Source organism: Pempheris klunzingeri, chromosome 16, assembly GCF_042242105.1.
Source record: "Pempheris klunzingeri isolate RE-2024b chromosome 16, fPemKlu1.hap1, whole genome shotgun sequence".
NCBI lineage: Eukaryota > Metazoa > Chordata > Actinopteri > Acropomatiformes > Pempheridae > Pempheris > Pempheris klunzingeri.
The window spans coordinates 14,966,509-14,991,975 of NC_092027.1; the positions used below are offsets into that span (position 1 = coordinate 14,966,509).

The window sequence follows — 25,467 nt, forward strand, 5'->3', positions numbered from 1 at the left end:
CTTTCCATCATATCACATGGTCTTCATCAGCCTATGACACTTGCCAATGATCATCAAATTATAGACTGACATTGCCACGAGATATCTCAAAATTGATGTTCTTAACTAGGATAAGATGGACGGTAAAACATCCAAAAGCTTGATCACTCCTCTGGGGTAGAGCGGGTCGTCCACTAATCAGAAGATTGGTGGTTTGAGCTCCAGCTCCTCCAGTTCTCATGTCAGGTCATTTTCATGTTCGCAAGGTCACTGAACCCCAAATTGCTCCCTAACCTTTGCCTCAGTATGTGAGGGGGGAAGCGTATGTGAGGGTGTGAAAGTGAATGTAGCGCGTGGTTGAAAAGATTAGATGGGCGCTATATAAGTACAGTCCATTTACCATTGTAACCATGATCTTTTAGTTTCAGCCCTGGAGAGCATGGAAGCTATAAATGGAAGCAGATTAGAGGCTTTGATCCACTGGACATTACAGCCCCACAGGTCTGTGTCACTTAGACGGTAGGTGAGTGTCACCACTGTAATCTCTGCACGACGCACAACTTTATTCCCGTGTCGGTATAAATGAAAGCACATTAAAGTAAAGCTCTTGCAGCAAAACAGCAACAGACATAGGAGCATCAATCATTTAAAAACTAGTTTATTTTCTGTCCTGACTGTGAAGGAAGGTAGTGATGAACTGCAACCTCTTACAGAGCTGAACAGGTCGGGCCTCATCTACTGCACCAATTACATGTATCTGGAATGTTGTCATTCAGGATCAATAACTTATGTAAAATATTCTTTACAGCAAAAGGATAGAATTACATAGTAAAATACTGTACAGTGTTTTGCACACAAAGTAAGCACTTTGAACATAACAGTATTTGTTCCCTACAGGCAGACATTTACAGGTCTGATAGAGTTGATCATCATGGTGGTTAACGGTGATTTAATTAGCACGAGGGCTTCGGGAAAATACAAAAATATAGAATACTGTATGAGAGACAACAACGTTTAGAGGGTGAAGTGGAGGATTTTCGTGGCAAGAAAAAGGGACCTCAAGGTGACGGAATAAAGAGCAGCAATCCAGGACCTACAAATACTTACGGGAAATAAGCTTGAGTGACATAAATGGGCTGAACTGGTCAAAGAAATTTATTCTTAAATGACCTAAAACATCTACAGATTCCTGCTTCATCCCATTCAAATAACCAAGAAAGTGTGTTTCTTTTAAACATACCCAACCCCATCTTGTATCCTCACTTGATATTGCTAGACAGTAGCTTTGTGATGAACAAGCCGCTAACATGTGGAGGTGGCAGTGAGAGTTTTCAAAAGGTTTTTAACTTCTTTTGGCTGAGGGTTGAGTCATACCAGACTGTGCTAGAAAAATGACAATTTTTCTTCCCTCTTCATGACACATTGCACACATGAAGGGGTTAATAAACACTTGATGTATTTACAGTTTAATACAGTACAAACTGACCCTTGGCTTTAAATCTAACTACATTCATCTCCCCGGTGTCCTCTCTGCAGCTCTCGAGTGCCATCTTTGACAGGTAGGTGGATGGTGGCTGCATTTTGAAGACTTTTACATTCATCACCTCTGTTCTTCTCTCTTATAAACACTGTACTTGCTATAGCTCTCCTACAGCATTGTGAAAAGTCAGCCACTGAGGCAGGTAAAGCCGTCGGAAGAATTTTAATGACGTGGAGAGGGTGTCACAGCAGCTAAGTTGATAAACTCGGTCGCATCCTCTTTCGTTTGTTGGTCATCTTGCTTGCTACGCTGAGGGTCCTCTAGCACTCGTGGCGGCTCTGTCATCCTGACCCCGTCGTGTTTGGGAGCGGACTCTTCTCACTCCTTCACTCTCCCTGGTCAGGTTTCCAGTCAAAGCAGCATCGTGGACCTGCTTCATGTTCTCCTGGACTTCGGCTTTGGCGTGCTTCAGAAGGTCAGCCTGGCCCTGAGAGAGTACAGGAATGGGCACAAAGGGCAGGAGTGGAAGGACGGAGGGAGGTTGAAAGAGAGCAAAGAGTTGAGCAACCACCTGGAGGCCAAACCATGATCTCATGGTCTACCCCTAAGGCTGTTTGGGTTGTGACTGTATGAGCGTGTGTGTTGCTGACCTTAAGGATGGTGATGTTCCAGCTGAAACTCTCCAGCGCTCGACTGACCTTTCGACCTTTCAGCCCCTCCTTCGCCGCCAGACTCTGCAGCTTCTCATGAAACTCCATGGCTAGAGCCCAAAACACACACACACACAACCATCGCAGATTAGAGGACAGTGCTTTGTACTTTATTTCAAAAGAATGTAAAAATCAACAGGAAAAGAATTATGCCTGCGATTTGGGGAAAGTGACTAATTTGTTAACAAAATCAAACATGTTTCCTGTTTTGATGTACACAGTCAGAACCGTCCAAAACAGAAAGAGTTGATTTTATTTGCTAGCAGCATGGCTCTGGGGTCCAGACCAGAATATCTCAACAACCACTGGATGGATTGCCATGAAATGTAAATTCATGGTGCACAGAGGACGAATCTTACAAACTTTGATTATGCCTTGGTGTTTCCTCTGGTGCCACCAGCACTAGAGTCATGTCAGCATGCTGACTTTAACATTTGGCTCAAAGGCACCACTTGGCCTAAGTACAGACTCACAGAGCTGTTACAGTAGATGTAGTCTAATTCGGCTTATGTATTACGTAAATTCATAAGTTATGAAAATGGAATATCACTACGATATAATAGTTGGCATAGCCGGGTTTATTTTTGGAAGTGCTTCAGGTGATCAATCCATTGAGGCAGTGACTTTTAGCAGTAGGCTGCCGTTCCCCCTCCAAAACTAGAAGCCCTTTTCATATCCTCTAGTGTTAATTTTATTGCTTTTTAATTAATTACTAAATGTAACCATGGTGTGTCACTCGAACTTGCATTCCTACCAGCCCCTTGTTTTGTGTACACTGTGAAATGGCAAAAAGAAAAAAATTCTCCCCCAAAAAGATGATCTATCTCCATTAAACCACAGCTGTGAAAACAGGTTTGCCAAAGCCTATCCACACTGCCACCCTCAGTAAATAATGTCATACACTTCTAATTAATCTCTTCCAATTAATATTCACACTGGAGTAACACTAGAGGACAAAGTATCTGTAGACTGCCAACTTTGCCATTTTGGCCAAACTGTAAGCATCAGATTTCACAGAGAGAGAGATGAAGAAACAAAGAATGAGCAATAAAAAATGCAAAGGGAATGATAAAAAGTGGATGGAAAATCTGAGACAGATGAAGAAAGATAAGGAGAGAGAAAGAGAGAGTGTGTCGTAGAAGTCAGGCCGCTGGCTAGTTAGAGTATGTGCAATGAGTTGTGTTGTGTGTCTGGCTTCCACTGACCGCCCCGGGCCACTGTCCCACTGTTACCATGGAAACCCGGAAGTGGGTTAACACGGGGTGCACATCACTGTGAGCCATCAACGAGAGCCCAGACGTTAAACATGCCAAGCTGTGGGCCAAACCCACACACACACACACACACACACACACACACATACACCATACACACACTACGAAAAGAGACTTTACGTGAGTATATATTTACCAATTCCTTACACATAATCCGTCTGTGCCACTAAATGTCTGCAAGCATGGACACACACCTGCACACACATACGTTGTCATTGCTCTGCATTCACACACACCTACAGAAGTTGCCTGAATAATAACCTTTACTGCACGGTTGCTAGGCAACTTGAAGCCTACGTGCCAGTGTAGTGTGTGTGTGTGTGTGCGTGTCTATTTCCCTGTGAAACCAAGCGAAGCCGATGGAGGGAACATTATTTTCAAGCTAATACTGTGACAACACACACACAAAAAACAGGGTCCCACAGGCCAAAACAACCATCAGGGCCAGCCAAACAAAGCGTAGCAGGAAGTGTGTCACGTTCACTTCCTGTCCTCTATCTGAACTGTGAGCAGTTTCGATGGGAGCCTATAGTTGTGACTCTCATCCTGATGCTGTATATAATCATTGGCATCTCATGAAGTGGAAAATCTATCCAGATGTGAGTCTCACTTCTATACATGTCAGGGCCCTGGAGGAATAGAAGCTGCTCAGCTGAGGTTCTTGAAGGTTCAGTTCACCCAAATTACAACAAAAAACATAGCAGTGACTGATGGATTGAAGGCCAGCCAACGTAAAGTGTCTTCATGAGGTGTCAGCCATCAAAATAGCCTCAGTGGTCCTTGGCACAGACTCTACAAGTCTCTGAACTACCAGAGGGACAAACAGTATTCTCCCAGTGGGTTTTCCCTTATTTGGTGTTTTGATGACAGTGAGTTGGTGGTGGTGCGGATTACAGCACTGAAAAAATTATAGCAACATCCCTTTCGAGGAACAACTCTTCTTCATAAACCGACCTCACTGTGAATAGTTTTCATTGGAATTACTTTCTAGCAAAGAAATAGCCCCACTCTGTGCTGCGTGGATTATCCCGAGTAATTCAAAAGGGTTAGGGTTAGGGTTACAAAATTCAAGGGAAAAAAATTGACAGAGCAACTTAACACCTCTTTAACGTGTCTTGTTTTTGTTGACCTCCAGTGATTTAACTTCTCAACCCTGAATGTGCACTCCAGGGTGGGACAGTACGCCGTGACATTGCACCAACCCATCGTGCTGTTTCGTGTTGTCAGAGATTAAAGAGATTTAAACCTCAAACCCCTGCCAAGTAAAACCGAAACCGCGTGGCTCTATACCGTGACATTACAAGTGATTTTTATTTGAATTTGTATTAATCAGCCCTTTAACACATCAACACACCCTGATACCGCAGTGGATTCACTCTCTCCTCTCCCTTAATCTTCTTGTCTTCCTCTCAGCGCTGCCTCTAGCTCCCCATCTCTGCTGTTCATCTTCCCACAGCTTTCTTTTCCCTCTCTGTTTCATCCCTCAGCTCTGATGTAACTTCCAGACATCCATCTCTGCCACCAGCTGTCCCACGGCTCCCTCCGAGTGACCTGCTTTTGCCTTCCTCCTACCCACACCCACTTCCAAGACTGAGAGGGGGACCTCTGCCTTGGGATCATCTGATCGCCATCTTTACTCTCTACACACAGGAAGAGCTTTGTTCATGAGACCAAGCCTTGGGCCCTGTGGCAGCTCAATCAGATGAACCAACTCACAAAGTAAAGCACTTTAAAACCTCACTTCAGTTACAAACTGAACTACGAGGGATCACATGTGAAAATAAAGGGTCTATGATACACAACATCTCGCCTCTAGCCACCAATATCAATTCGCTTCAGGTTTATCTTTAATTTCTCTCTCATTCCTTCTTTTCTTTTCACACTTCACTAAAGGGCTGTATTGAAAAGTCTGAATGCAATTCAACCCACAAAGCTCTCATGAGACCCATAGATGCTTAAACATATGTCCCAAGATCAGGTCATCTGCAACTGCAGATTTTTTAAAAATCCAGCACCTACAGGATCATATAAATAAGTTTAATGTGTTGTTTTTTGCTCCAAGTCACTGGCCAGTGCTTCAAAAGGTCAGTCGTAGTGTCTCCTGGGTGACAGCTGAAGACTGAATCAGTGTGTCTGTGTGATGGTGTGTTTGTGAGGTTGTTTATTGCCACCAAGACGACAGTCTGGCTGACTAATGTCAGATGACCCAGGGGGCCCGGCTGAAGTAGACAAACCTCTGCCAAAGATCACAGAAATGATATCAGAGGGTCAGTTATGGTGCCCTTCACTTAAAAGACTGAAGGGTGCTCAAAGCTGTGCCAATCTAAACCCCCTCCATCCAAAACATACAGATGAACTGAGCCAGTGAAAGATTCATCTAACCTTGTGCAACACTGAAAAGACGACAGGCAAATATGTTGAGAGAGGAGAGGAGAGGAGAGGAGAGGAGAGGAGAGGAGAGGAGAGGAGAGGAGAGGAGAGGAGAGGAGAGGAGAGGGGTGACGGATGCACTGTGGATGACGGCTCTGTTGAAGAGGCTGTGTGGGAGTTGTCATGAGTGGACTAGGAACATGAGCATAGCGTGTTTTTTTTTTTTTTTTTACACACACATTGTAATGTCCGCTCTACATAGCAGCATCTCATACACATTGCGACACACACACACACACGCCTACACACCCATTGTCTGTATATGCAGGATCCTGCTGTAGATTCCATCAGAGAGCTCAATGACTGCTCTGCTTGCCTGGACCATCTGCAGAGAGGGAAACATCTATTAGCATGAAACCCACACACAGTTTTAGTGCACCATAAGCCCTTGAATCCATGTTTTTGTGTGTTAATCACATTATTAATGTGGTCTGTTTTATTGTCTGCTGTAAAAGAACATTACATAGTACACATAAAAAAGTGAGAACACATCCGTGTACTTAAATCACATGAGTGGTGAACATTTACAATAAAATAACACCCTGTTGGGATGTTTTCCATATGTTGGTGGCTGTTGAAATTAAGGAAACAGCCAAATGGAGTTCAAACTGTAGGCACTTTTACCACAAAATGCACCGTAGACACATACACACACATGGCCTCAATGGAGACTAATGTGACAGCTTTTTTAAAGTAATGATCACACAAAACACACACACACACGCACACAATGACAGGGGCAGCTTCTGCCTGATTAATTCTGCACCTTCTCTCACAACCCTACTGGGACGCTCCCCCTCTGTGAGAGAAAAAATGCTGTTCGACAAATAAGGGATTAACCACAGTGCACTACTTTGACCAGATCTAATTCAACAAAACACACACAGCTACACACACACACACACACATACATAAACACACACTCATTCCCATTTCCTGTCTCTGTTGTCTGCCTCTCCCTCTGGGCATCAGGATTGAGGTGTGGAATCCATTTAGCTGAACGACATTCAAAATCTATGTTAATGGTATTCAGTGGCAGAGCGAGAAGGGGCTGAACACAAATGTACACTCTTACTTACACACAGATGCACAAGTAGACAGTTACAGGTATATGCGGTTGCTAGTTGCTTAGCAGTGATAAACAACCATAGTTAAATTAAAGTGTCACACTGAAACCTTAATAATAACTTAATAAGACTAGAACAGATCAATTTATCTCTTCTCACAGCACACATACTCTCACCCAGATCACATGTGCTTGCTGGACCGTATTTTTATAAATTGGCAATTCATACTGACTGTCCATCATCTCACCGAAGAGACTCCGGGGGAATATCTAATATAAAACATGAAGAACTGCACTTTGAGCAAATATCATTTTAAAAAATATTGCAGCAACGGCCAGACAGATGGCAAAAAAGGGGTGTAATGTTGTTTACTCCACCAACACTCGCAAGACAGGCTACCACTCCAGCGAGCGCTGGACCACAGCTGTATGGAAACCACTTATGGCGGCCAGCCACAGTCCAAACGGACCCAGAGGGAGAAAGAGGAGGCAGGAACTGAGCAAGATGAATGAGGAACGAGGAGGAGGCTGAAAGAGGGAGATAGGGACCGAAGGGAAATATGTTGAAAGCCAGATATGAAAGTGAGGACAGAGAGAGCGCCTGACGCTGTGTCCTTGCAGTTATGACACCAGCCGAGCATCCTCAAAAAACCCACTCAAACAAACTGATTCATCCCACTTTATTGACTAGCTGATGAGTTGACTTACAGGCCAATTGACTGCTCTGCCCCATTTCCTCTCACTCGCTCTTTCTCTCTTTGCTTTTATTTCCACAGGGGAGTTTTTCCTCGATGGTTGTGTTTATTTTTAGATACCATTACATAAATTAAGTCTATTAAACAACTCTCTCCTTGGTCAGTGAAAGTCAGCAGTTTATTTGGGTGAAAACATGCAGAGGCTTCAGGCCAAGGTGAGAATGTCGCTGGTGTGTTTACGAGCCTTGTTACAGCCAGAACAAACGGGAACGTTGTCTCCTCCATAACAATGAGAGCTCACTTTGTGTATGAGAACTAAAAAGGAAGCTGCTGTCTGGGAGTTGGACTTTCATTGTTAGGTCAAGCACACAGGAGATGGGAGGCAGTTGGCTCATTTGGGATCTTTGCTGCTTTAGTTTGGTCTTTCCTTCCTTTTAATGTGTTAGAGAGATACGAGTGTGCATACTCCTTTATCTGGTAACAGCCCGTAAGCATAGTAGCTGTCAATTCTCTTCCTTCCTTACCATTTCATAGGTGGAGACAACGCGGCGAAGGACGTCTGGCAGGGGCCCCTGCGGCTCCAGGACGGGGTAATGGTTCTGGAGGTCAAACAGTAGTAAAGGCGTACCGTCTGGTCCTGACACTCTGGAGCCCAGAGCTAGTACGCACTGCATGAGGTTAGCCACCGCAGACACCCCACACAGCTCCCTGAACACTGCTACTGAGTTCTGTTGGCAAAAAAAAGAAGAGGATAGACAAATACTGCTGTATATCTGCAAATTGAACACATACAAAGTCTTCCACAGTCTTTCTCTTTGTTATTTTCCGAGCCTGATGGGAAAACAGCGCAGAGGCACGGAATGATATCAGAGTGAAATGAACATAAAATCAGAGAAATCTCCTCCCCACTCTAACTCTCTGTTTTCACTTTCTCTGTCTCAAACACACACAGGTAATCAAAAGCCACCGCTGTGACAGAGCTATTTGTCTTTTCCTTCGTCTACTGGGTTGCTCTCCCACAGTTCTCTCCTGCAGCTGTGCTGTTGTAGTAGTTCAGGTTTAAATGGAAGAAATCAAGAGATGTGGATGCCAGTCTCACCACACTGACTGAACACATAATTACTGTTTTATTGCCCCAGGGTCATACAAGCACCCACAGGCCGCATTGCTGCCTGGCTCATAAAGGTTAGATGAGCTTTTAACAATTGCAGAAAACATGTCGGTAGTAGCAGTCTTTTGTCTCCTTCCTTTGGAGAGAATTGCAAATATAATCGTCACTGTTAAATTTGAACACACTAATAATGATTCACTTGTAATGAAAATTAATTAAGCTAATTATGGCTGCAATAAACAATTATTTTAATTTTTATCAGTTCATCTGTCTACATTTTTTCACTACTTTACTAAATTGACTAATTTCTAAAGAAAACACTAATCAATGTCCAATGTGAAATCTGCATATTGTTTGTATTGTATGACCAACAGCCTCAAACCCAAAGGTTTATAGGTTTTCAGTTTAAAATCTGTATATGTTTTGCTTCATAAATTATTAAAATATAATGAATGATCAAAATGTGCTGTGTGTTTGTTTGAAAGTGACACGGCCGTGTCATTGGTCCGTGGTGAAATGCTGACCAGCTAACTATTCAGTGACACTGACCTGCATGTTTTCCCTCAAGTCGGTGGCTTCTCTCAGCAGAGGAGCAGCCATCTTGAAAACCTCATCCACAGCCCGGACCCCGAGGTCCCTCAGAGCTGTATAGTCCCTCCCCTTGCGGGCCTTCCGCACAGACAGACCCCTTTTGTGAGGCTTTCCCCCTCCTCTCCGATTGGTGAGGGCCACGTGGACAAATAGCTTGGCATGAGGAAGTTCCTCCCCTGTCAGAGACTGGAGCGGTACATGTCGATAGCCTGGTTGAAGACACTCCAGAGGGATAGTATACTGACCTGTGGTAGTGGGGAGATCATAAATTATTTATAATATAAAGAATATGAAAATCTATGTGGTGACAACATCTTAACACTCTTGTACAAACCCACACACTGACCTATGAACTCATCCCCTATGAAGTCGTCATCCAGCACCACAAAGCGAACCAAGGTGAGCTCCGGCAGGTTGATCTGGAACTCAAAGCTCTCATCGAAGATGGGGTTGTCGCCATTCTGGGTCACCGTCCTGGTGCGGCGCTCTGTGCAGTCAGCTGGGATGCCGTGGATCTCGACATACACGTAGGGGTCCACCACATCTCCTTTGGCCCCCGATCCCCTCGGCTTGGGCAGGTTTTGGCCGCTTATCAGCTGGGAGAAGGATCAACACAAAGGCCGATATATTCACTCATTGATGATTTTAATGAATCAAGAGGATACACTTCCATTTCACTTTGTAGTTTTGGCCATTGTCTTTATCAGTTATTGTGATATTGTGCTGCCCCAAATAATCACTGAAATCTACAAACTGGATGATATTACTACAAGGTAAGAAATTATCTGCTAGATGATCAGACCGGTTGCAAACAACCCACCAGTTTATCTAAACAACTTCATTTAGAGATTAAACTGAAAGTGAGTGCAACTGAAATGTAATTTCACTGTTATAAATAAGCCTGGCGAACCTGGTGGTTTGTTTAAAACCTGTGTTATCGTCTGACTTCTTTTTAGCCATGTTTCCACATTCCCAGTTGTTATTATTACACAAGGGAATTATGGCCAAAAATACAAATTTAGATCCAATTCCTTTGCATGAAATTAGCATGTATGACACATTTGTTGTGGCATACGTATAAGTCCACCACACCTTCACATGGAGCAGCTGTGGAGACACACCAGGCACCGTGTCTCTGGTGTCGGCACTGAAATAGGACACCTCTTGCCGCATGATGGCTGGCCGCAAAACGTAACCACAGCCCCCGTTCTGCCGGAACCAAGCTGTGTTCAGGTCCATCATCAGTCCTGCAGTCTGAAAATTCATAGACACAATCTGGCAGCCACACTTCCACAGGTCCTGAGGGTTCATGTTGCTTGAGTCAATACGCATGGGGCTGGGGTACACCCGCGACAGGAAATGCTTGTTGTGGTTGACAAAGTCGCCAGGGCTCTCGCCAGCGAGATGCACAGCCAGAGACTCGTGAAAGGAACACAGTTCCCAAGGGTTTTGCCTGTCGGATGACGTTTGAAAGTCAATGAAGCAGATTGAGCAGCAAAGAGTTACCAGGTCAGAGAGCTCCTTCAAGAGTTGGAAATGTTTGGGAGGAAGATGAAGAGGATTAGACTGAGTGACAGCTGTGAAAGAAACACTTTTCTGCACCACGTCCTTCTCATTTCCTCCAGACGCTGCCCCTACACAGTTAGCTGCTTTCATCCTTTGACACATCTCTGCCCCCTCGTCCTCCTCACTTACCTCCCCATCTTCCCCATCAGTACCTGGCCCCAACTTTTTACCCTTTAGCAGAATTCGATGCCTTAGGTCATGAGGCGATGGTAGGTATGGCTGCCCCTCATCTGGGGGATCTGTATATAACTTCTCCCCTAGAATCCTAACCAGATGTTGCAACATCACTTTCTGTTGTCGAAGTGAACAGTGGTTCTCAATGCATACAATTAATGGATACTCCGACGCCACAAATGCAAACCTTCCAATTGCTTCTAACACACAGCGCAGGGCCAGTGGTGGGGAGAGGGTGTGTCCAGTGCACACCACCGGCTCCTCATCAGGGCCGTCCCAAACGTCCACCTCCACACATCGGCAACCCATCTTGAGGGCACGGATGAAGCCAGAGATGTCAGACGGACCTCGAAACTGGTCCTCGATGAGGTAGGTGTTGTGGGAGGAGTTGATGTAGTAGTGAGACAAAGGCTGGTACATGTCCTGGCACACGATGTCATGCTCCCTGTCGAAGAGGTGGCACTCTGCCGAAGTGAGGTAGCTGGTGAAGCCATCCAGCGACAGGTAACCCTGCTGCCGGCCCTCCTCCGATGGCTCGTGGGACTGGATGAGCTTCAGGCTGGTCTCCTCACTCACCTGGATGACACAGTGACAGAACGGGAAAAAGGAAGGTGAAAATGGAAAAGGTTGTGATGACGTACAACAGGAAGGCTGGAATTGCATATTTGAGTGTTGGCCTGACTTGTTTTCTGCCATTTGTTGTGTGATTAATTTGTGTTACCCACTTGAGCCATGCCCTGCTCAGCCTCCAGGAACCTCATCAGGTCTTTGGTGTCCAAGAACTCCTTGTTGCTAGAGAACTGCACCAACAGAAAGTAGATCTCCGGACGTGTGCAAAAGTCATGGAAGACCTCAATGAATTCCTGCTTGGTGACTCGCTCATTTCCCAGTCTTTTGTTTGCGCTGCTGTCTTTCAGTCCAGACACATTATCTAGACTAATTCCACACGTTTTCTCCCTAACTCTTTGAAGCTCTTTAAACCTGTGCTCCACTTTGCCGCCGCTCACTCCAGGGTTCACACTCTGTATTAACTTGATGGCTGACTGCAAGCGGATCCCTTCATCAACGTCTTCCTGTCTGTCCGAATCGGCAGCGGAGGAGAACAATTGCTCCAGCCAGACAAGGCGAAGACTGTCCTGACTGCTGGAGAGCATGTCGAGAGCATGCTTCCCGTACTGCATCAGATACCTTGAGGAAGATGGGAGAAGAATTGACAAGGTGCAACGGGACAGAATATTTTCCCTACATTACTGAGTCACAAACATTTTCATTTTCATCTCACGCATTTCGTTGACACATAAAATACAATCACTGCAGCAGAAGAATCAGTTCAAAGTCAAGACACATTTACATTCATAGTCCTTCATCACAAGCACGTCTCAAAGGACTATACAAACAAATCAGCCCTCCAAGCTTTCAATCAATAGGGGAGAAAAAGCAAAACCTATTATACAGGATATCATGCTGAAGTGATATAAAACACATACCAATGAGCTGAATCCACAAAATATGCGAGAAAACCATTATTATAAACCATTATGCAATGTTTAGGTATCTGATAAGCCTACAGATTCATGGATGAGTTACTTAAACTGGACTTCATATTTCATTATCTCACCAATACCAGAAGTAGCACAACCTAACAAATGCAGCCCCCTATGATGTTTTAATGCTGAACTGTTTTCAGTCCACCTGCTAAAACACTGGTGAAAATACAATATTTCCCCCATTTCAAGCAATTTTTACCGCTTTGGGCAAGTTTAAGAACTAGTTTCTTGGTATATTTGCTGTTTCGCAGACAGCTGACATTCAGCTAACTATTGGTAGGAGCTATGTGCACTAAAGGTATCACAAAAGTTCTGATTGACAACGAGGGTGATTAATTAATGATAACATTTTAATTTGTAGGTGAACTCGTCCTTCCTATCAAATCACCAAAACTACAACAACAGCTAGGCCTTGAATGCTTTATATATGAGAGAAGGAAATTCCTGAAAGCTGACTGTTAGCCATTTTATTTCCTTGTACTTACTGTATTATACACTAGCACTTACACTGGCTGTAATGTAGTGCTGGTGAAACAAGGAGCTCTGAAAATCAAAAGATTCTTTACCAAGAAAAATGTGTGTGTTTCCACTACACAACACAATTTTCAGGTGTACGGTGCGAGACCTCTCCTGGTTGTGTCGTACCTTAGGCCAGTCACCCAAATGTTAGCCACTTCAGCAGAGTTGGCCACCAGGTCCAAGCTTTCATACATCTCCCCATAGATGATGGAAAATGCACAGTCCTCTGAAATCTGCTCATAAACGCCGCTGGTGCGGAAGGTTTCTGTGTTACGACCTGTCCGTACCTAAAATTTGAGACCACAAGAGATGCAAGAACCTACATGAGATACAATTAAAGGAAATCAACTGTTGTCTTCCATATGTCTCAGGGTTGTAAATATTTCCTTTGCCTTTAGTCTAAAAATGTCAGTGAGGTCATCCATGCAGGGTTGATATACACAGCTGTCTCTCTGTACACTGACCTCTCGTATAGAGGCGAGAGAGATGCGGGCTTTGTCTGAATCCTTCTTGGATGGCTCCCAGCACAGAGCCTGAAGGCCTGCGTCCAGCAGGTAGTAACGCTGGTAGACACGTGAGTTGGTTCGGACTTTCTTCAGCTCACTCCCTTCAACCTAGAAGCAAGATATGGATGACGGTGTCAGACCTTCAGTGCAGAGCTCACTCCATCAACCACTTCTGATCAAGCTCTCATGAGTGTCTGACAGACTCAAAGGCCTGTGATCTCCCAGAAACCCTTGATGCATGCACATTAAATATTTCATGTATAACATTCATTCATTCATATTCATGTAAAACATATATTTAATGTCAAGGGTCACACTGAAGCTGCCCCACCATGGAGTGGATACAGTCTGCAGCGCTGCTGATCTTCTTCTCCGACAAGCTGCTGCTGAAGGACACAGTCTTCTTCCTTTCTCGACCGGCACGTGACCCATCCTGATGAGGAGGGAGGGAGGGAAGGATGAAAGGATGTTGAAGATGAAGAGAGGAGGAGGAGGGAGGGGTTGTAACAAGAAGGAGATAAATTAGTTGAAAGAGAGACAGTAAGCCCTCTTTCGAGTATTCTTTCCATGGGCATGGCAAACATTTTTTCCCATCCAGAATGGATCTCATGGGATTAAAAGGCATATCAGTTTATATAACCATACATAAATAGAGATTATTTGGTCTACCACATAGAGCCTCCTCCTCCTAATCTGTTATTGTTTTTTCCTGATGCTAAAAGCCTTTGCTTGCCCTTGCCCTTCACCATTACACCATTAATCATACCTGACTAGACAGAGGCAGCAGGCTGCAGCATTCTAATTCTGCCCCTCCGCAACGACACCGGCAGACTCAATCAGTTTATCTGAGCTCACCATCACAGCTCATCCATCTGATTTATTGACCGATCAGATTTCACCCCCACAGAGAACCTTATACTAACAGATAAGAGCATATATGTGGGCGAAGTTATTCAATTATGGATATATTATAGTCCTGATAGAATCCAATTAAATGCTTAATTGAAGCTAATCTAAGGCAGGATAGCAGGATAACATGATTGTAGTTGATTTAATCCAAAGTAGAGTGATTGAAGACCCAAACAGACACAGACTGAACATACTGCTGTCTGACTTACCTGCTACATATATCACAAGCACGGATGCAAAACAGTAAAAGACAAAACACAAAATATAATAAAAGTTAAAACTTTAAAATCAAAATGTAATTCTGCTTTACGCACTCTAGTAAGATTCTGATTTTCTCTATGAGAATTGCTTTTAAATTGTGAAGATTAGAGTTATTTTCATTATCGATCTGCTGATTATTTCCTTGATCAATCAAGTAATTGTTTGATCTAGAAGATGTCAGAAAATAGTGAAAAATGCCCATCACAGTTTACTAGAGCCCACAGTGATAAAAATAACTTTTTTCAGTCTGACCAACAGTCCAAACCTCAAACATTTTCAGTTTGCTATGTAAGACAAGGATCCTCATGTTGGAGAGCCTGGAAAGAGCAAACGTTTGGAAATTTGGAAATGACTTAAAGGATGAATCACATTCACTTTCATTTTTTTGAATTAATTGTTTGAAAAATTGAATTGAAGTATTGAAATATATAAAACTTATAATGCAAACTTAAAGAATGCAAAACTGATGTGAGCTGCTTTGAAATAGTGAATAAATCAATGCAACATTTACAAAAGTAAAAAGCACATATTTTCACTGGAAGATCAAATCCAGCCATCTCAGTTGCAAAAAAATAAATAGAGCTCATATCTTTATCTCTCAACTGTTTTGGAGTATTTGGTTTGTCCAATTGATCACCAGTGGGCGGCGAATAGTGATTGGTGACTGATTAATCTCAACTCATCAGCATTATTCTGATTCCATTCAACTAAAAGTTCACATGAACCTGAGGAACACTAACGTCTTTTATTAGAAAAAAGAAGAGGGAACGCTTGAAAGAAATCTTGCGGACATGAAAGCTAACAAGAGATAAGAAAGAGAGAGAAAGAGAAAAGACAAGAAAAGACTGTGTTTCATCTAAAGAATATGAATGAACACGTGAAAGAGGAGAAGCATAATTCACAGAGGATGAAAAGGTTTCCCTCAGAGGGAAGGGAGGCGTCTAACCATCACAAATCCTCATAGAATTGCCTCATTAGGATGAAGAGGTGTTTCCAATGGCAACAAGTTTTTTGAGTCACTGTGGTGAGGGAGGGTGGCAGGCGGTGCTCTAAAAATACCCCTGGTGCCTCTGGGCATGATAGAAGGAGTGAAAGGGTGGGACAAAGCCATAGACCCACCTTCCAATATTACTCTGAAAAGTACAGGAAGAGAAAGTGAAAGGAAGAGCTCTGACAGACAGTTTGAGCCTCAAAACGACGTTAGGCAGCAGGCGATCTAGTAAGAAAATTAACATGGACTTGTAATCAGTGGTGCAAAGTAAATGAGTGCATTTACTCAAGTACAATTACTGTACTGTATTACCACTACCGTTTTGTGGAAATTGTACTTTACTTGATACTCATGTTTAATTATTGTTAGAGGCCTGAAGAAGTAAAAATCTCCATTATTTCACAAAAAAGCAAAGCAAAGAGAATAATACAAAAACTGAAAACGCATTTTTTTGTATGAGAATTTTGTTTTTCTTCTATAAAGTAGTTAAAAGTAGCTCCACCTTCACAAGCTACAACAGTGAAATGCTAGTCAGTGCGCTGATGCAAGTATTAACGTACATTTAACTGATATTACTTCTACTTTTACTAAAAAACTATTTTAAATGCATGCCTTTTACGCGTAAGTGTGAGTGTTTTTTGCATTCTGGTACTAGTACGTCACTTTGTTCACTATTGCTTGAAATTGAGCTAATTGATTTTTGTGTTCTCATTAAAAAAGAACAAAAAACTCCCCCCTCTGGAGTACTTCAGCGCTTCTTTCTCTTTCTCCCTAAATGTTTTAGTGTTTTGACAACACCAAATGTCTTCTGAAAGCTCGTGGGAAATTCCCCATTGACGCAGAATGAGGTGTAGAGCCAACACTTATTGACTTAACTCGCGAATACAGGCACATGCACGTTTACACACAAGTGTACAGTGACATCTCTATCATTCACACTCTCTCTTTCCTTTCATGCATCCTGGTGACAGGCGCCGGAGATGAATGTTGCTCTAAATCTATCTCTCTCTCTCTCTCTCTCTCTGAAATGAGTGGTAATGGTCCCTGTGTGACTACATCTGCACCAATTGCTGTGCACAGTTAGGGGGTCCCACATAAATAACACACCTGCACAGACATTTGTGTGCGCATGACCAGTAACAAACATGTCATGCCTGATAAATAGACAAGCAATGGACAGAAATCATATTGAAGCAATGGATGCCTTCCTTTAAAATTTAATGAGCCCCTTACTGTTTGGTGTGTACCTGTCACAAGCTGTGTTTGAAGCGGGGGAAACACCAGGATTCTCCAAGACGCCTGTTCAACAGTTTGGATTAAATTATCTCATGTGTGCTGAGGCTGTCCTGCAGATTCACGTCTGTTCAAACACACAACCACTGACGTCACTGTAGGCTCTGAATAAATTTCCCAGACCAGATAAAACTAGAGGACACAAATTAACCTGCAAGTAGATAAACGGCTGAATAAAATACAAAAGGTAAAAGTATTGATTTTTCTTAAAAAAGGCACACGTTATCTAACCACACACACACACACACACACACACACAGAGCAAAACAAAACAAGTTCAGCCTCCAGATATTCGGTTTCCATTTTACTTCATCTCTGGTAGGACATACTGTTTGCCTCCATCACAAAGAATTTTGTTTTTCTCACAGAGTGCAAGATGAGTCTCAAAAACCACCACTGTGCCTCAAAACAGGAAGCTGCCTGTCAGCCAGTCACAGAGAGCTTCCTGTGGCTCCACTGAGAGTGAAGTGACAACACAGAGCCAAGAAAGAAAGAAAGAAAGAAAGACAGAAAGAAAGGGCAGATGTCAGTGCGAAAACCTCATGTCACCTACTTCCTGATACAGGAATCAGGAAGATTAGATGTGATAAACATTGAGACCACGACATCCCTTTTAATTGCCTCATTTTCAACAGTAGAAAAGTAGAATTACCGCCTCATGGATGTACACCTCCACAAACCCAGTTCAACCAAATGAGAAACAAATGAGAAACCAGAAAAGTGTTTTTGCAGAACATTACGATGCCATAGTGAAGATGACCTTTGACCGTTTGTATAGAAAATGTCATCACTTCCTCTTTTCATCATATTAGATGTTTGTGTGAAATTTTATCATAACTAGCGCCCAAAGTTTTGAGTTATGGCGAAAAACTTTTTTTGTGAGGTCACGTGACCTTTGACCTTTGACTATCAAAATATAATCAGTTCACCTTTGACTCTGACTGTTCATGCCTATTATGTTTATGTTTATATCTTTGAAGTACATATCCAGGGAAACGTTGCCAATGGGGGTCATGTTAAAGTTCGCCTGATGAATTTGATTTGAAAAATTCATCTTTTGCTCTGTTTTCATCTCCAGGAAAATACATCTTTTTAGCTGCTAAAAGTTCACCAGCTAGTTGCTAACTTTAATCTTTTTAACGTTTAGAGCTGGGAACGTAGTGAAACCAGTGGGATAGTGTGTAGATTCAGGCGATAATTCTCTGTGTGTTTGGTCTGTGTGTCTAGTGAGTGACCCATTTTACATTACACAGAGACATTTGATCCATTGTTAATAGCAAAATATTGATTATAGCAGCTTTAATCATCAAGCCATGTCATGCCCAAAAACATCTACACATCAATTAGAATATAAGGGTTTTACAAGTGTTTTTTTCATGTGCCAGTTTTTATCTGATTGAAATACATGAAAGATTACCGTGAATAAATTTGGAAAATGAATCACTACAATGAGATTACTGATGTTCCTGATAGGACATCTAGACTGATTGAACTGTACAGACAGATGGACAGATGTGGGGACGGATGAAGGGTGAGAGAAATGGAGGAGACTATGTGGCAGAACAGATTATGTGCAGCCATCAGAGATGGACCCACAAGATGACAGACAGGCATCACAAAAAGTTGAAAATTGTGAAGAGCACATAGATAAAAAGGTTGGAGAGGAATAAATAAAGAAGGCCTTTTGCAGATTATGGTCTGTCTTTTTCTCTGCACTTGGTATTCACCTTCAGGCACCAGCGTGGCCTTGTGCCTTCATTAGCCAGCTTATATGCATGCACAGTATGATGTATGGGAGCTTGTGTTTATATGAATGCAACAAGCCCGTGTGTAATTACAACATCTCAGAGTCAGCAGTATGAAGATGTAGGTCATTAGTGGGCGTTGCATTTGATCCGCTAATTAAGACAAATAGAAAAACCAAGAAAGAGCGATGGTTGTTAGGTGAGACAAAATAAAGAATGGAGGACTTAAAATTGATGGGGAGTCTTTCCAGTGGCCTCGTGTGTTTGGTGGCAGATGACGGATGATGAATGGCATAGTTTATTCCAGTGCCTCTCACCCTGGAGACACACCACTGGGGCGGGTGGGGGTTGGGGGGGTTAGGAGATGATTTACTGGGAATCATGAAATGATGTATGAAATTTGAAAGAAAGGCCCTCAAAAACAAAGCTTCTAAATTCATAACTACTGTGAGTTTGAGAGCCATTACTTCAGTTGAACACACACATCAGGGCATCTGCAGCCACCAGTATGTGTGTGTTTAGTTCTTATTACCACAGGATACCATGGCTACAGAATAATCTATTCTGATTGGCTGGCAGGTGTCCATTAAAACCATATATGAGAACAAAGCTCCAGTTAACCTCTTGTTCACCACTCTGATTCACTACACAAGGTATAGGTTATCACACTGCAGGTAGCCATAGCAACAATATTCATGCTTCATTATTTGCACCAGTTAGCGTACCTGTTATTAGCTGCCCCAATCAGGACATCCTGCATTATCGCCTACACATCACAAAGTGTTTAATGATCACACAATCTGTGTCTTTGTGTGCGCTTGGTGGGGGCTGCACATGCGTGTGACCACTGTAGACGGCAGGCCATTAAGGTTAAATAGGACACAGGAAGCTCGATGTGGTCGGGTCTTCTGTCAGCGGCTCAATGGATGGGAATAACATTCAGCAAGAAAATGTGGTGAGCATTCACAGTAACTCAACTGCTCAGTGTGACGATAAACCCCTACCCTTGTGGCAAGAAGAGCAGCAGATGCTCTTTTACCCTTCAAACCTTTGAAGTCCCATGGGTGCACTTACACACGAACACACACACAATCAAACGCACGCACCACACAAAATGAAACAAGTAAAAGGTTGACTTGAAAAGGTCATCTTGTCTGAGAGCAAAGCACGATTACGGCTGACAAACGTTCACAGGTGAATTTTCGGAAGACTGGAGGACCACTAAGACCAAGAACATGTGGTTGGAGCCTTGAGTACGACATCAACATAGCGAGCGAGAGAGCGAGCGAGCAGGGTTTTCACACACCTCAGTGTTGACTTTGATGAGGCTCGCTAACAGTTGCAAACTCAGACACCCATGCACACACGCATATATCTCTGCACAGCTCTACATACGCATGGCTTGGGCGTGTATTATGAATGCAGAGCGTATGTGTGGAGCAACTCAATCACCAGAGTAGCTGTGGCTCCATCACAATCAGTGAGAAAGTTCATCCACTCCCCATGCTGTGCTCAGCCATGCTTATGCAGGCTAAAGTGGCTTAGAGCAGGCTAAAGATGTTGATTTGAACTGCATGAGGGGCTCAGGGCAGCTCTGACTCAAACTACCCTCCCCAGCTGCGTGCTATAATGCCTCTGGCTAGTGCTGCTCCCTCAGTCTGTAAAAACACACACAAAGACATGCAAAATGCATAAATAAACTGAAATACTCATGTGTGTGTGTGTTTTTTTTTAAAAAAGAAAAATTTAATGAAAAAGATCGATACTGCTCTCATATCTGTTGTTAAATGATGCTGGATCCAGGAGAAGGTTATCTTAGCTTAACATAAGGACTGGAATCTGGGGAAACAGCTACCCTGGCTGCCACTACACTTTGGTTTTGTAGAACTGAAACAAACAAGATATTGTGTGTTAATTAATGAGCTTCAGAGGTGCCGAGAGGACAGTTTTATAACCTTTGGACAGAGCCAGGCTAGCTATGTCCCTCTCCAGTCTTTATGCTAAGCTAAGCTAACTGTCTCCTCCCCGCTCCAGCATCATATTGTCATATATTTCCCAAAATGTGGAACTAACCCGTTTTCAGAGACGTTGAAGTACTACAGTTTTCTGTATGAGTTAAGACCATTCTTGGCTTACAGAGCCCATTAAAACCCCTGTGGATTATATAATAATTCCTTGTTTTTCTTGGTTAATGAAAAGCTGAGATTTTGGAATTATGTGGTTTTCACAAGAAATCTGACCATATTCGCAGACACACACACACACACACACACACACACACACACACACACAAACATGCAAACCATGTATTTCTGTGTGACTTATGGTGTATGTTCGCATGAGTAATGAGAGAACGGGAAAGCTGATATTTGTTGTGCCTGGCTGTGTTTTACTAGAAGGCAGATCTGTGCAAGCGTGTGTGTGTGTGTGTGTGTGTGGCTGAATATGTGTGTGTTTGAAGCTAAGAGAAAGACGAAGAGAGCACCTGATGGTTATCTACATCGAGATGAACTTGAAACAGACACAATCTGAGTGGGCACCTGATTCTGCATCTCCTTCACGCACAAGGGAGCGAGACAGACTAAATGGGAGGACAGCAGAGTACATACTGATGAAATACAATTAAGGGTACTCTCATTACCTCAGCCGAGGAGAATAGAAGCACGCGCACACACACACACACACACACACACACACACACACACACTGGACATTAATCCCCTGACTCCTGTTAAAACCGGTCTGGAATGTCATGTTTCCTGTTTATCTGCATGCATACCACCCAGACTCCTATTGTGTGAAATCCTGAGTTAAGCCACAGCGGTAGGTAAGCAAACAGCAAAACACACCGTTGTGGTTGCGTTGACAGGTGGATTTATAACTCCCTGGTTCTTGGACTGAGCTCCGTCTATCTAAAAGCCTCAGGTGTTTGTGATTGAAAACGTAAGCACGTTTATGGCTGAAGCACAGACGCATGTGCAACGCTGAGCCAGACGGTTCGATGATCACTGAATGTTCTCAGCATTAAATGTGCTCACTGAACATCCAAAAGTGCAAATATATCATCATATCACGAACACATGCCGACTTCTGCTTCAATACACAGGATGCATCTGCAGGCAATACCAAGGGTGAGGGTGATGTTCTGGAGCTATTCAATGGCACACATTAAACGTGGCTGCGGATATCAGGCGGCACGCAGAGCCAGGAGTTATTTAACGCCATTTCTGACCCAGCATGAGACGCCAGAACTTCACTGAAGCCAACAGGGTGTTTTTAAATGCTCGGTGTCAGGCGGGCGGCACTGTCGGAAAACGAACAAGAGAAAGACAAGAGCAGGCCTGTGTGTGGGCAAGGAGGTGAGAAACATTTGTGTGTGTTCCAGTGAAAAACAGAGCGCCATGTCCTCACCAACTGCTCATGACTTAACAGCAATATTGCAACATGAACTGTGCGAGGAAATTGGCCAACTGGCCGGCTTCCTGTCTTGCAGAGTGGGAGCCAATCAGACACAGATGAAGCCATGTTCAAATAATCATGTCTTTGCAGGCAGCAGCAGCTCTGGGGACAAGCTGCAACTAGAGATCGATGCAAGACCTCCCTCATGCCTGGAGGCCGAAACCATAAAAGGACAAAGTCAGGGGATGAGTTATTGATTAGCACTGATTTTGAATATTGTATTGATATGACAATACTTTAAATGCCTTTTGAGTCAAAACCCAGCACCTGCCAGGTGTGATGTCTGTGTCAAGGTTTTATACAACTAAACTTGACATTTGCTTACAGCTCAGACCAGAGTAACTGTACGGCGGGTGTTCAGCTGTGATGCCTCAGAGGATGCAGTTTCTCTTTCTAATCAAAGACTACAGCAGGTGCTTTCACTATTTAGTTCCTCCTTCTCCTCCCAAGCTGATGGAGTGCTAATAAGAGTCATCACCCGCTGGAGCAATTAATCAAATACAACACACATGATCCAAAAGCCTTGAAATGTAGAGGGGTTTTAATCATTTTTCAGTCAGATTTGGGGATCCAGCGTGGTGAGTTAGTTGAGGCCTGGGGTCTAAATGTTTCCTCTACTCTACTCAGGTATTTAAATTTCCTCAACAGCACTGACCCAAGAGGTGGTTATTTGCCAGGACACAGTGTTTTATTTTCAGGTTGCAGGGTGTTTCTATCCAGCATTGTGTGTATCTGTCTTAAGTCATCACATTTATATGTATGACTTAGTGGTGATTTTGTAGTGAGTTTACTCGATTTTTAATTTTTTTTACATCCAGTGGCACCAGAATAACATTCCTGCAGGGGCTTGTGTTGTTTGTGTGTAACTCAAGTGACTTTAAGTAACCATATCCTAGCTTCTATCCTACATGGAATCATTACAGCAGAATATCTTGAGGTCTCTCATGAACATGCAACAGTTTGCATACAGTCTCTATTATAAAGTCCTTCCTGCTGTATTTCAAAGCAAGCTGTGCTGTTTCTCCCTAAAAGCAACGATGGCCTACCTTGATCAGACTGCTGCGTCGAGGGATGGATTTGGAGGCTGAATCCGAACCCGTGCTCTCCCACGTAGGGGACTCGCATCCGGATTCGTTTTGGACCCTCTTCACGGCGTCTGACACGCTGCAGTTTCCGTTTGACACCGGCTCTCCTCGGTGCGTCTCCGGGCTCGTTCCGGCTTCTCCTGACGCAGCTTTCCAGCCGGCAACCGGTGGATCGACGGCGCTCTTGCTCCCTCCAAATTCAGCCATGGTGGCACACTTCTGGGTTCCTCAGATCTCTTGAAAGCAGCGGGGCTCCGGACGCAACAGCGCTGCACACGGATACAGGCGTGCCATCGTGTGAAGGCAATGAACGGCGACCGTGCGCCAGGAGCGGAGGAAACTTCTCTCTCTCTCTCTCTCTCTCTCTCTCTCTTTCGTGGCGTCTTACACACACACACACACACACACACACACACACACACGGGGTGGGGGGGGGGGGGCAGCTGAGCGACAGCAGTGACCGACACACCTCCCAGCCCTCCGCCACCAACACTCATCACACCTCCGCGACAGCTTTATGTGCGCTTGCGTCCAGGAAATGTAGATGCTACGGAGCCTGCCTACTGCCGTTTACACATCCGGAGCCTCTTCACACTGTGCCACTCAACTATGCACACCATGATGGTGATTATTTCCTCCCCTCTCTGCCTCTCTCCAGTCATCATCAGCAGCCGCCGGGTTTATAATGTGCAGCAGCAGGCTAATAAAGTCATCAGCTGTCACCGAGCTGCTTTGGGGGGGGGGGTTCTAGTGCTGCTTTCTATTAATGCTTCAATAAATCAGTTTCTAATGATTCATGGAACAGTTGTTATCCATTAATAGGAGCAGCTTCTCGGTTGCCAGGTTGGTAAATCTCCATTTGACCAGTTCGACCATTTGATCAAGAAAAAGCTGCAAACGGCTTTAACACTTTAAAACTTTTTAACACTCAGTTGCAGAGTTCATGATAAACCTTCATCGGTGGCTTATTAACATTCATAAATGCAAACCTCACACCCAAAGTTCTTTATTATTTACATATTGTTATTCTTAACTACAAGCTTGATGATTGAAATCTTTTATTACTGACATAATTTGGTGATTAAAACTCTGTATTAATGATATAAACATTGTCCATGTTTGATGGTTAAAACTCTTATTACTTATTAAGCATTAATAAATCAATTTTTTAATTATTTATTAATTTATAAAGCCATTAGCTAAAACCTAGAAAACCTTTGTATAAACAGTGCCTCATTAAAAAGTGTTTAACACTATGCAGGCTGAATGTAATTGTGCATTAGTTGATTATATTTTACATTCAAACTGCATCATTGGACAAAATACTGTACCACAGGTACTGGCCTACACTGTTGACAACATGTTATTGTGCACTGACAGATTTGATGAATGGGATATGTAGAAATCATAGTTGTGTCTTGAGAAAATAAGATGTTGTCAGGGTATTTTTGCAGTGTAGACTTTCACCCAAATTAATATTCTTTTCTCGTGTGCACTTCTGAGACGCTGCCTCACAAACACACAGCAGAACGCACCATCAACTGCCTTTCTAAAATTTAATTGAAATCAAGGTCATGGATTTTACTCAAGGGTTCAGGGGCATGTTTTTGTGATTCATCGCTCAGGGATGGATGCCAAGATGCCTTCTCAAGGGTAAATGCCAAATAAAATGAATGAGTCCCTTTTTTTTTTTTTTACCTGAGGCATTAACACTGGAACTGGTATCCAAAAAGAAAGGTGAGTCCAGGTCCTGTAGGTAGACTGGTGTCCATACTCCCTGAGCTGCAGTGTTTCGGTGACTCTGTAAGACAAACAGCATGCTCTGAATAGCTGAAATGATTTTGCTTGTTGACACACAGTTATACCAATACTTACACAAATCAAGGTCAGCGCAGTGTTCACTGACACAAAACCAATGTGCTCTGTGATTCATGCAAGTTTTGCTCCATTTTCAGCGTAATTCCCCCATAATAAAACACAGTATCATAGAGTTAATCATTTAGGGGAACCTTATCTGGAAAGACAGGAGGTTCCTCCATTTCATTATCAGCTCAGCATTAGCATAAAGTAATGGCT

The 25,467-nt window shown here is 43.3% G+C and overlaps 1 protein-coding gene across 1 annotated transcript; it reads right to left on the reverse strand.

The window, feature by feature from the left end:
- Positions 1–621: 621 nt before the first annotated feature.
- On the reverse strand, positions 622–23,681 carry LOC139216017 (inactive phospholipase C-like protein 2). Its single transcript, XM_070847064.1, has 12 exons — positions 23,353–23,681; positions 13,980–14,081; positions 13,607–13,756; positions 13,269–13,429; positions 11,802–12,264; positions 10,429–11,652; positions 9,683–9,932; positions 9,295–9,581; positions 8,159–8,362; positions 6,123–6,198; positions 2,110–2,219; positions 622–1,946 (listed from the first exon to the last, which is right to left on the reverse strand). The coding sequence occupies exons 1-12, from the start codon at positions 23,596–23,598 to the stop codon at positions 1,764–1,766; spliced, it is 3,456 nt and encodes a 1,151-aa protein (XP_070703165.1). The 5' UTR covers positions 23,599–23,681; the 3' UTR covers positions 622–1,763.
- Positions 23,682–25,467: the final 1,786 nt, after the last annotated feature.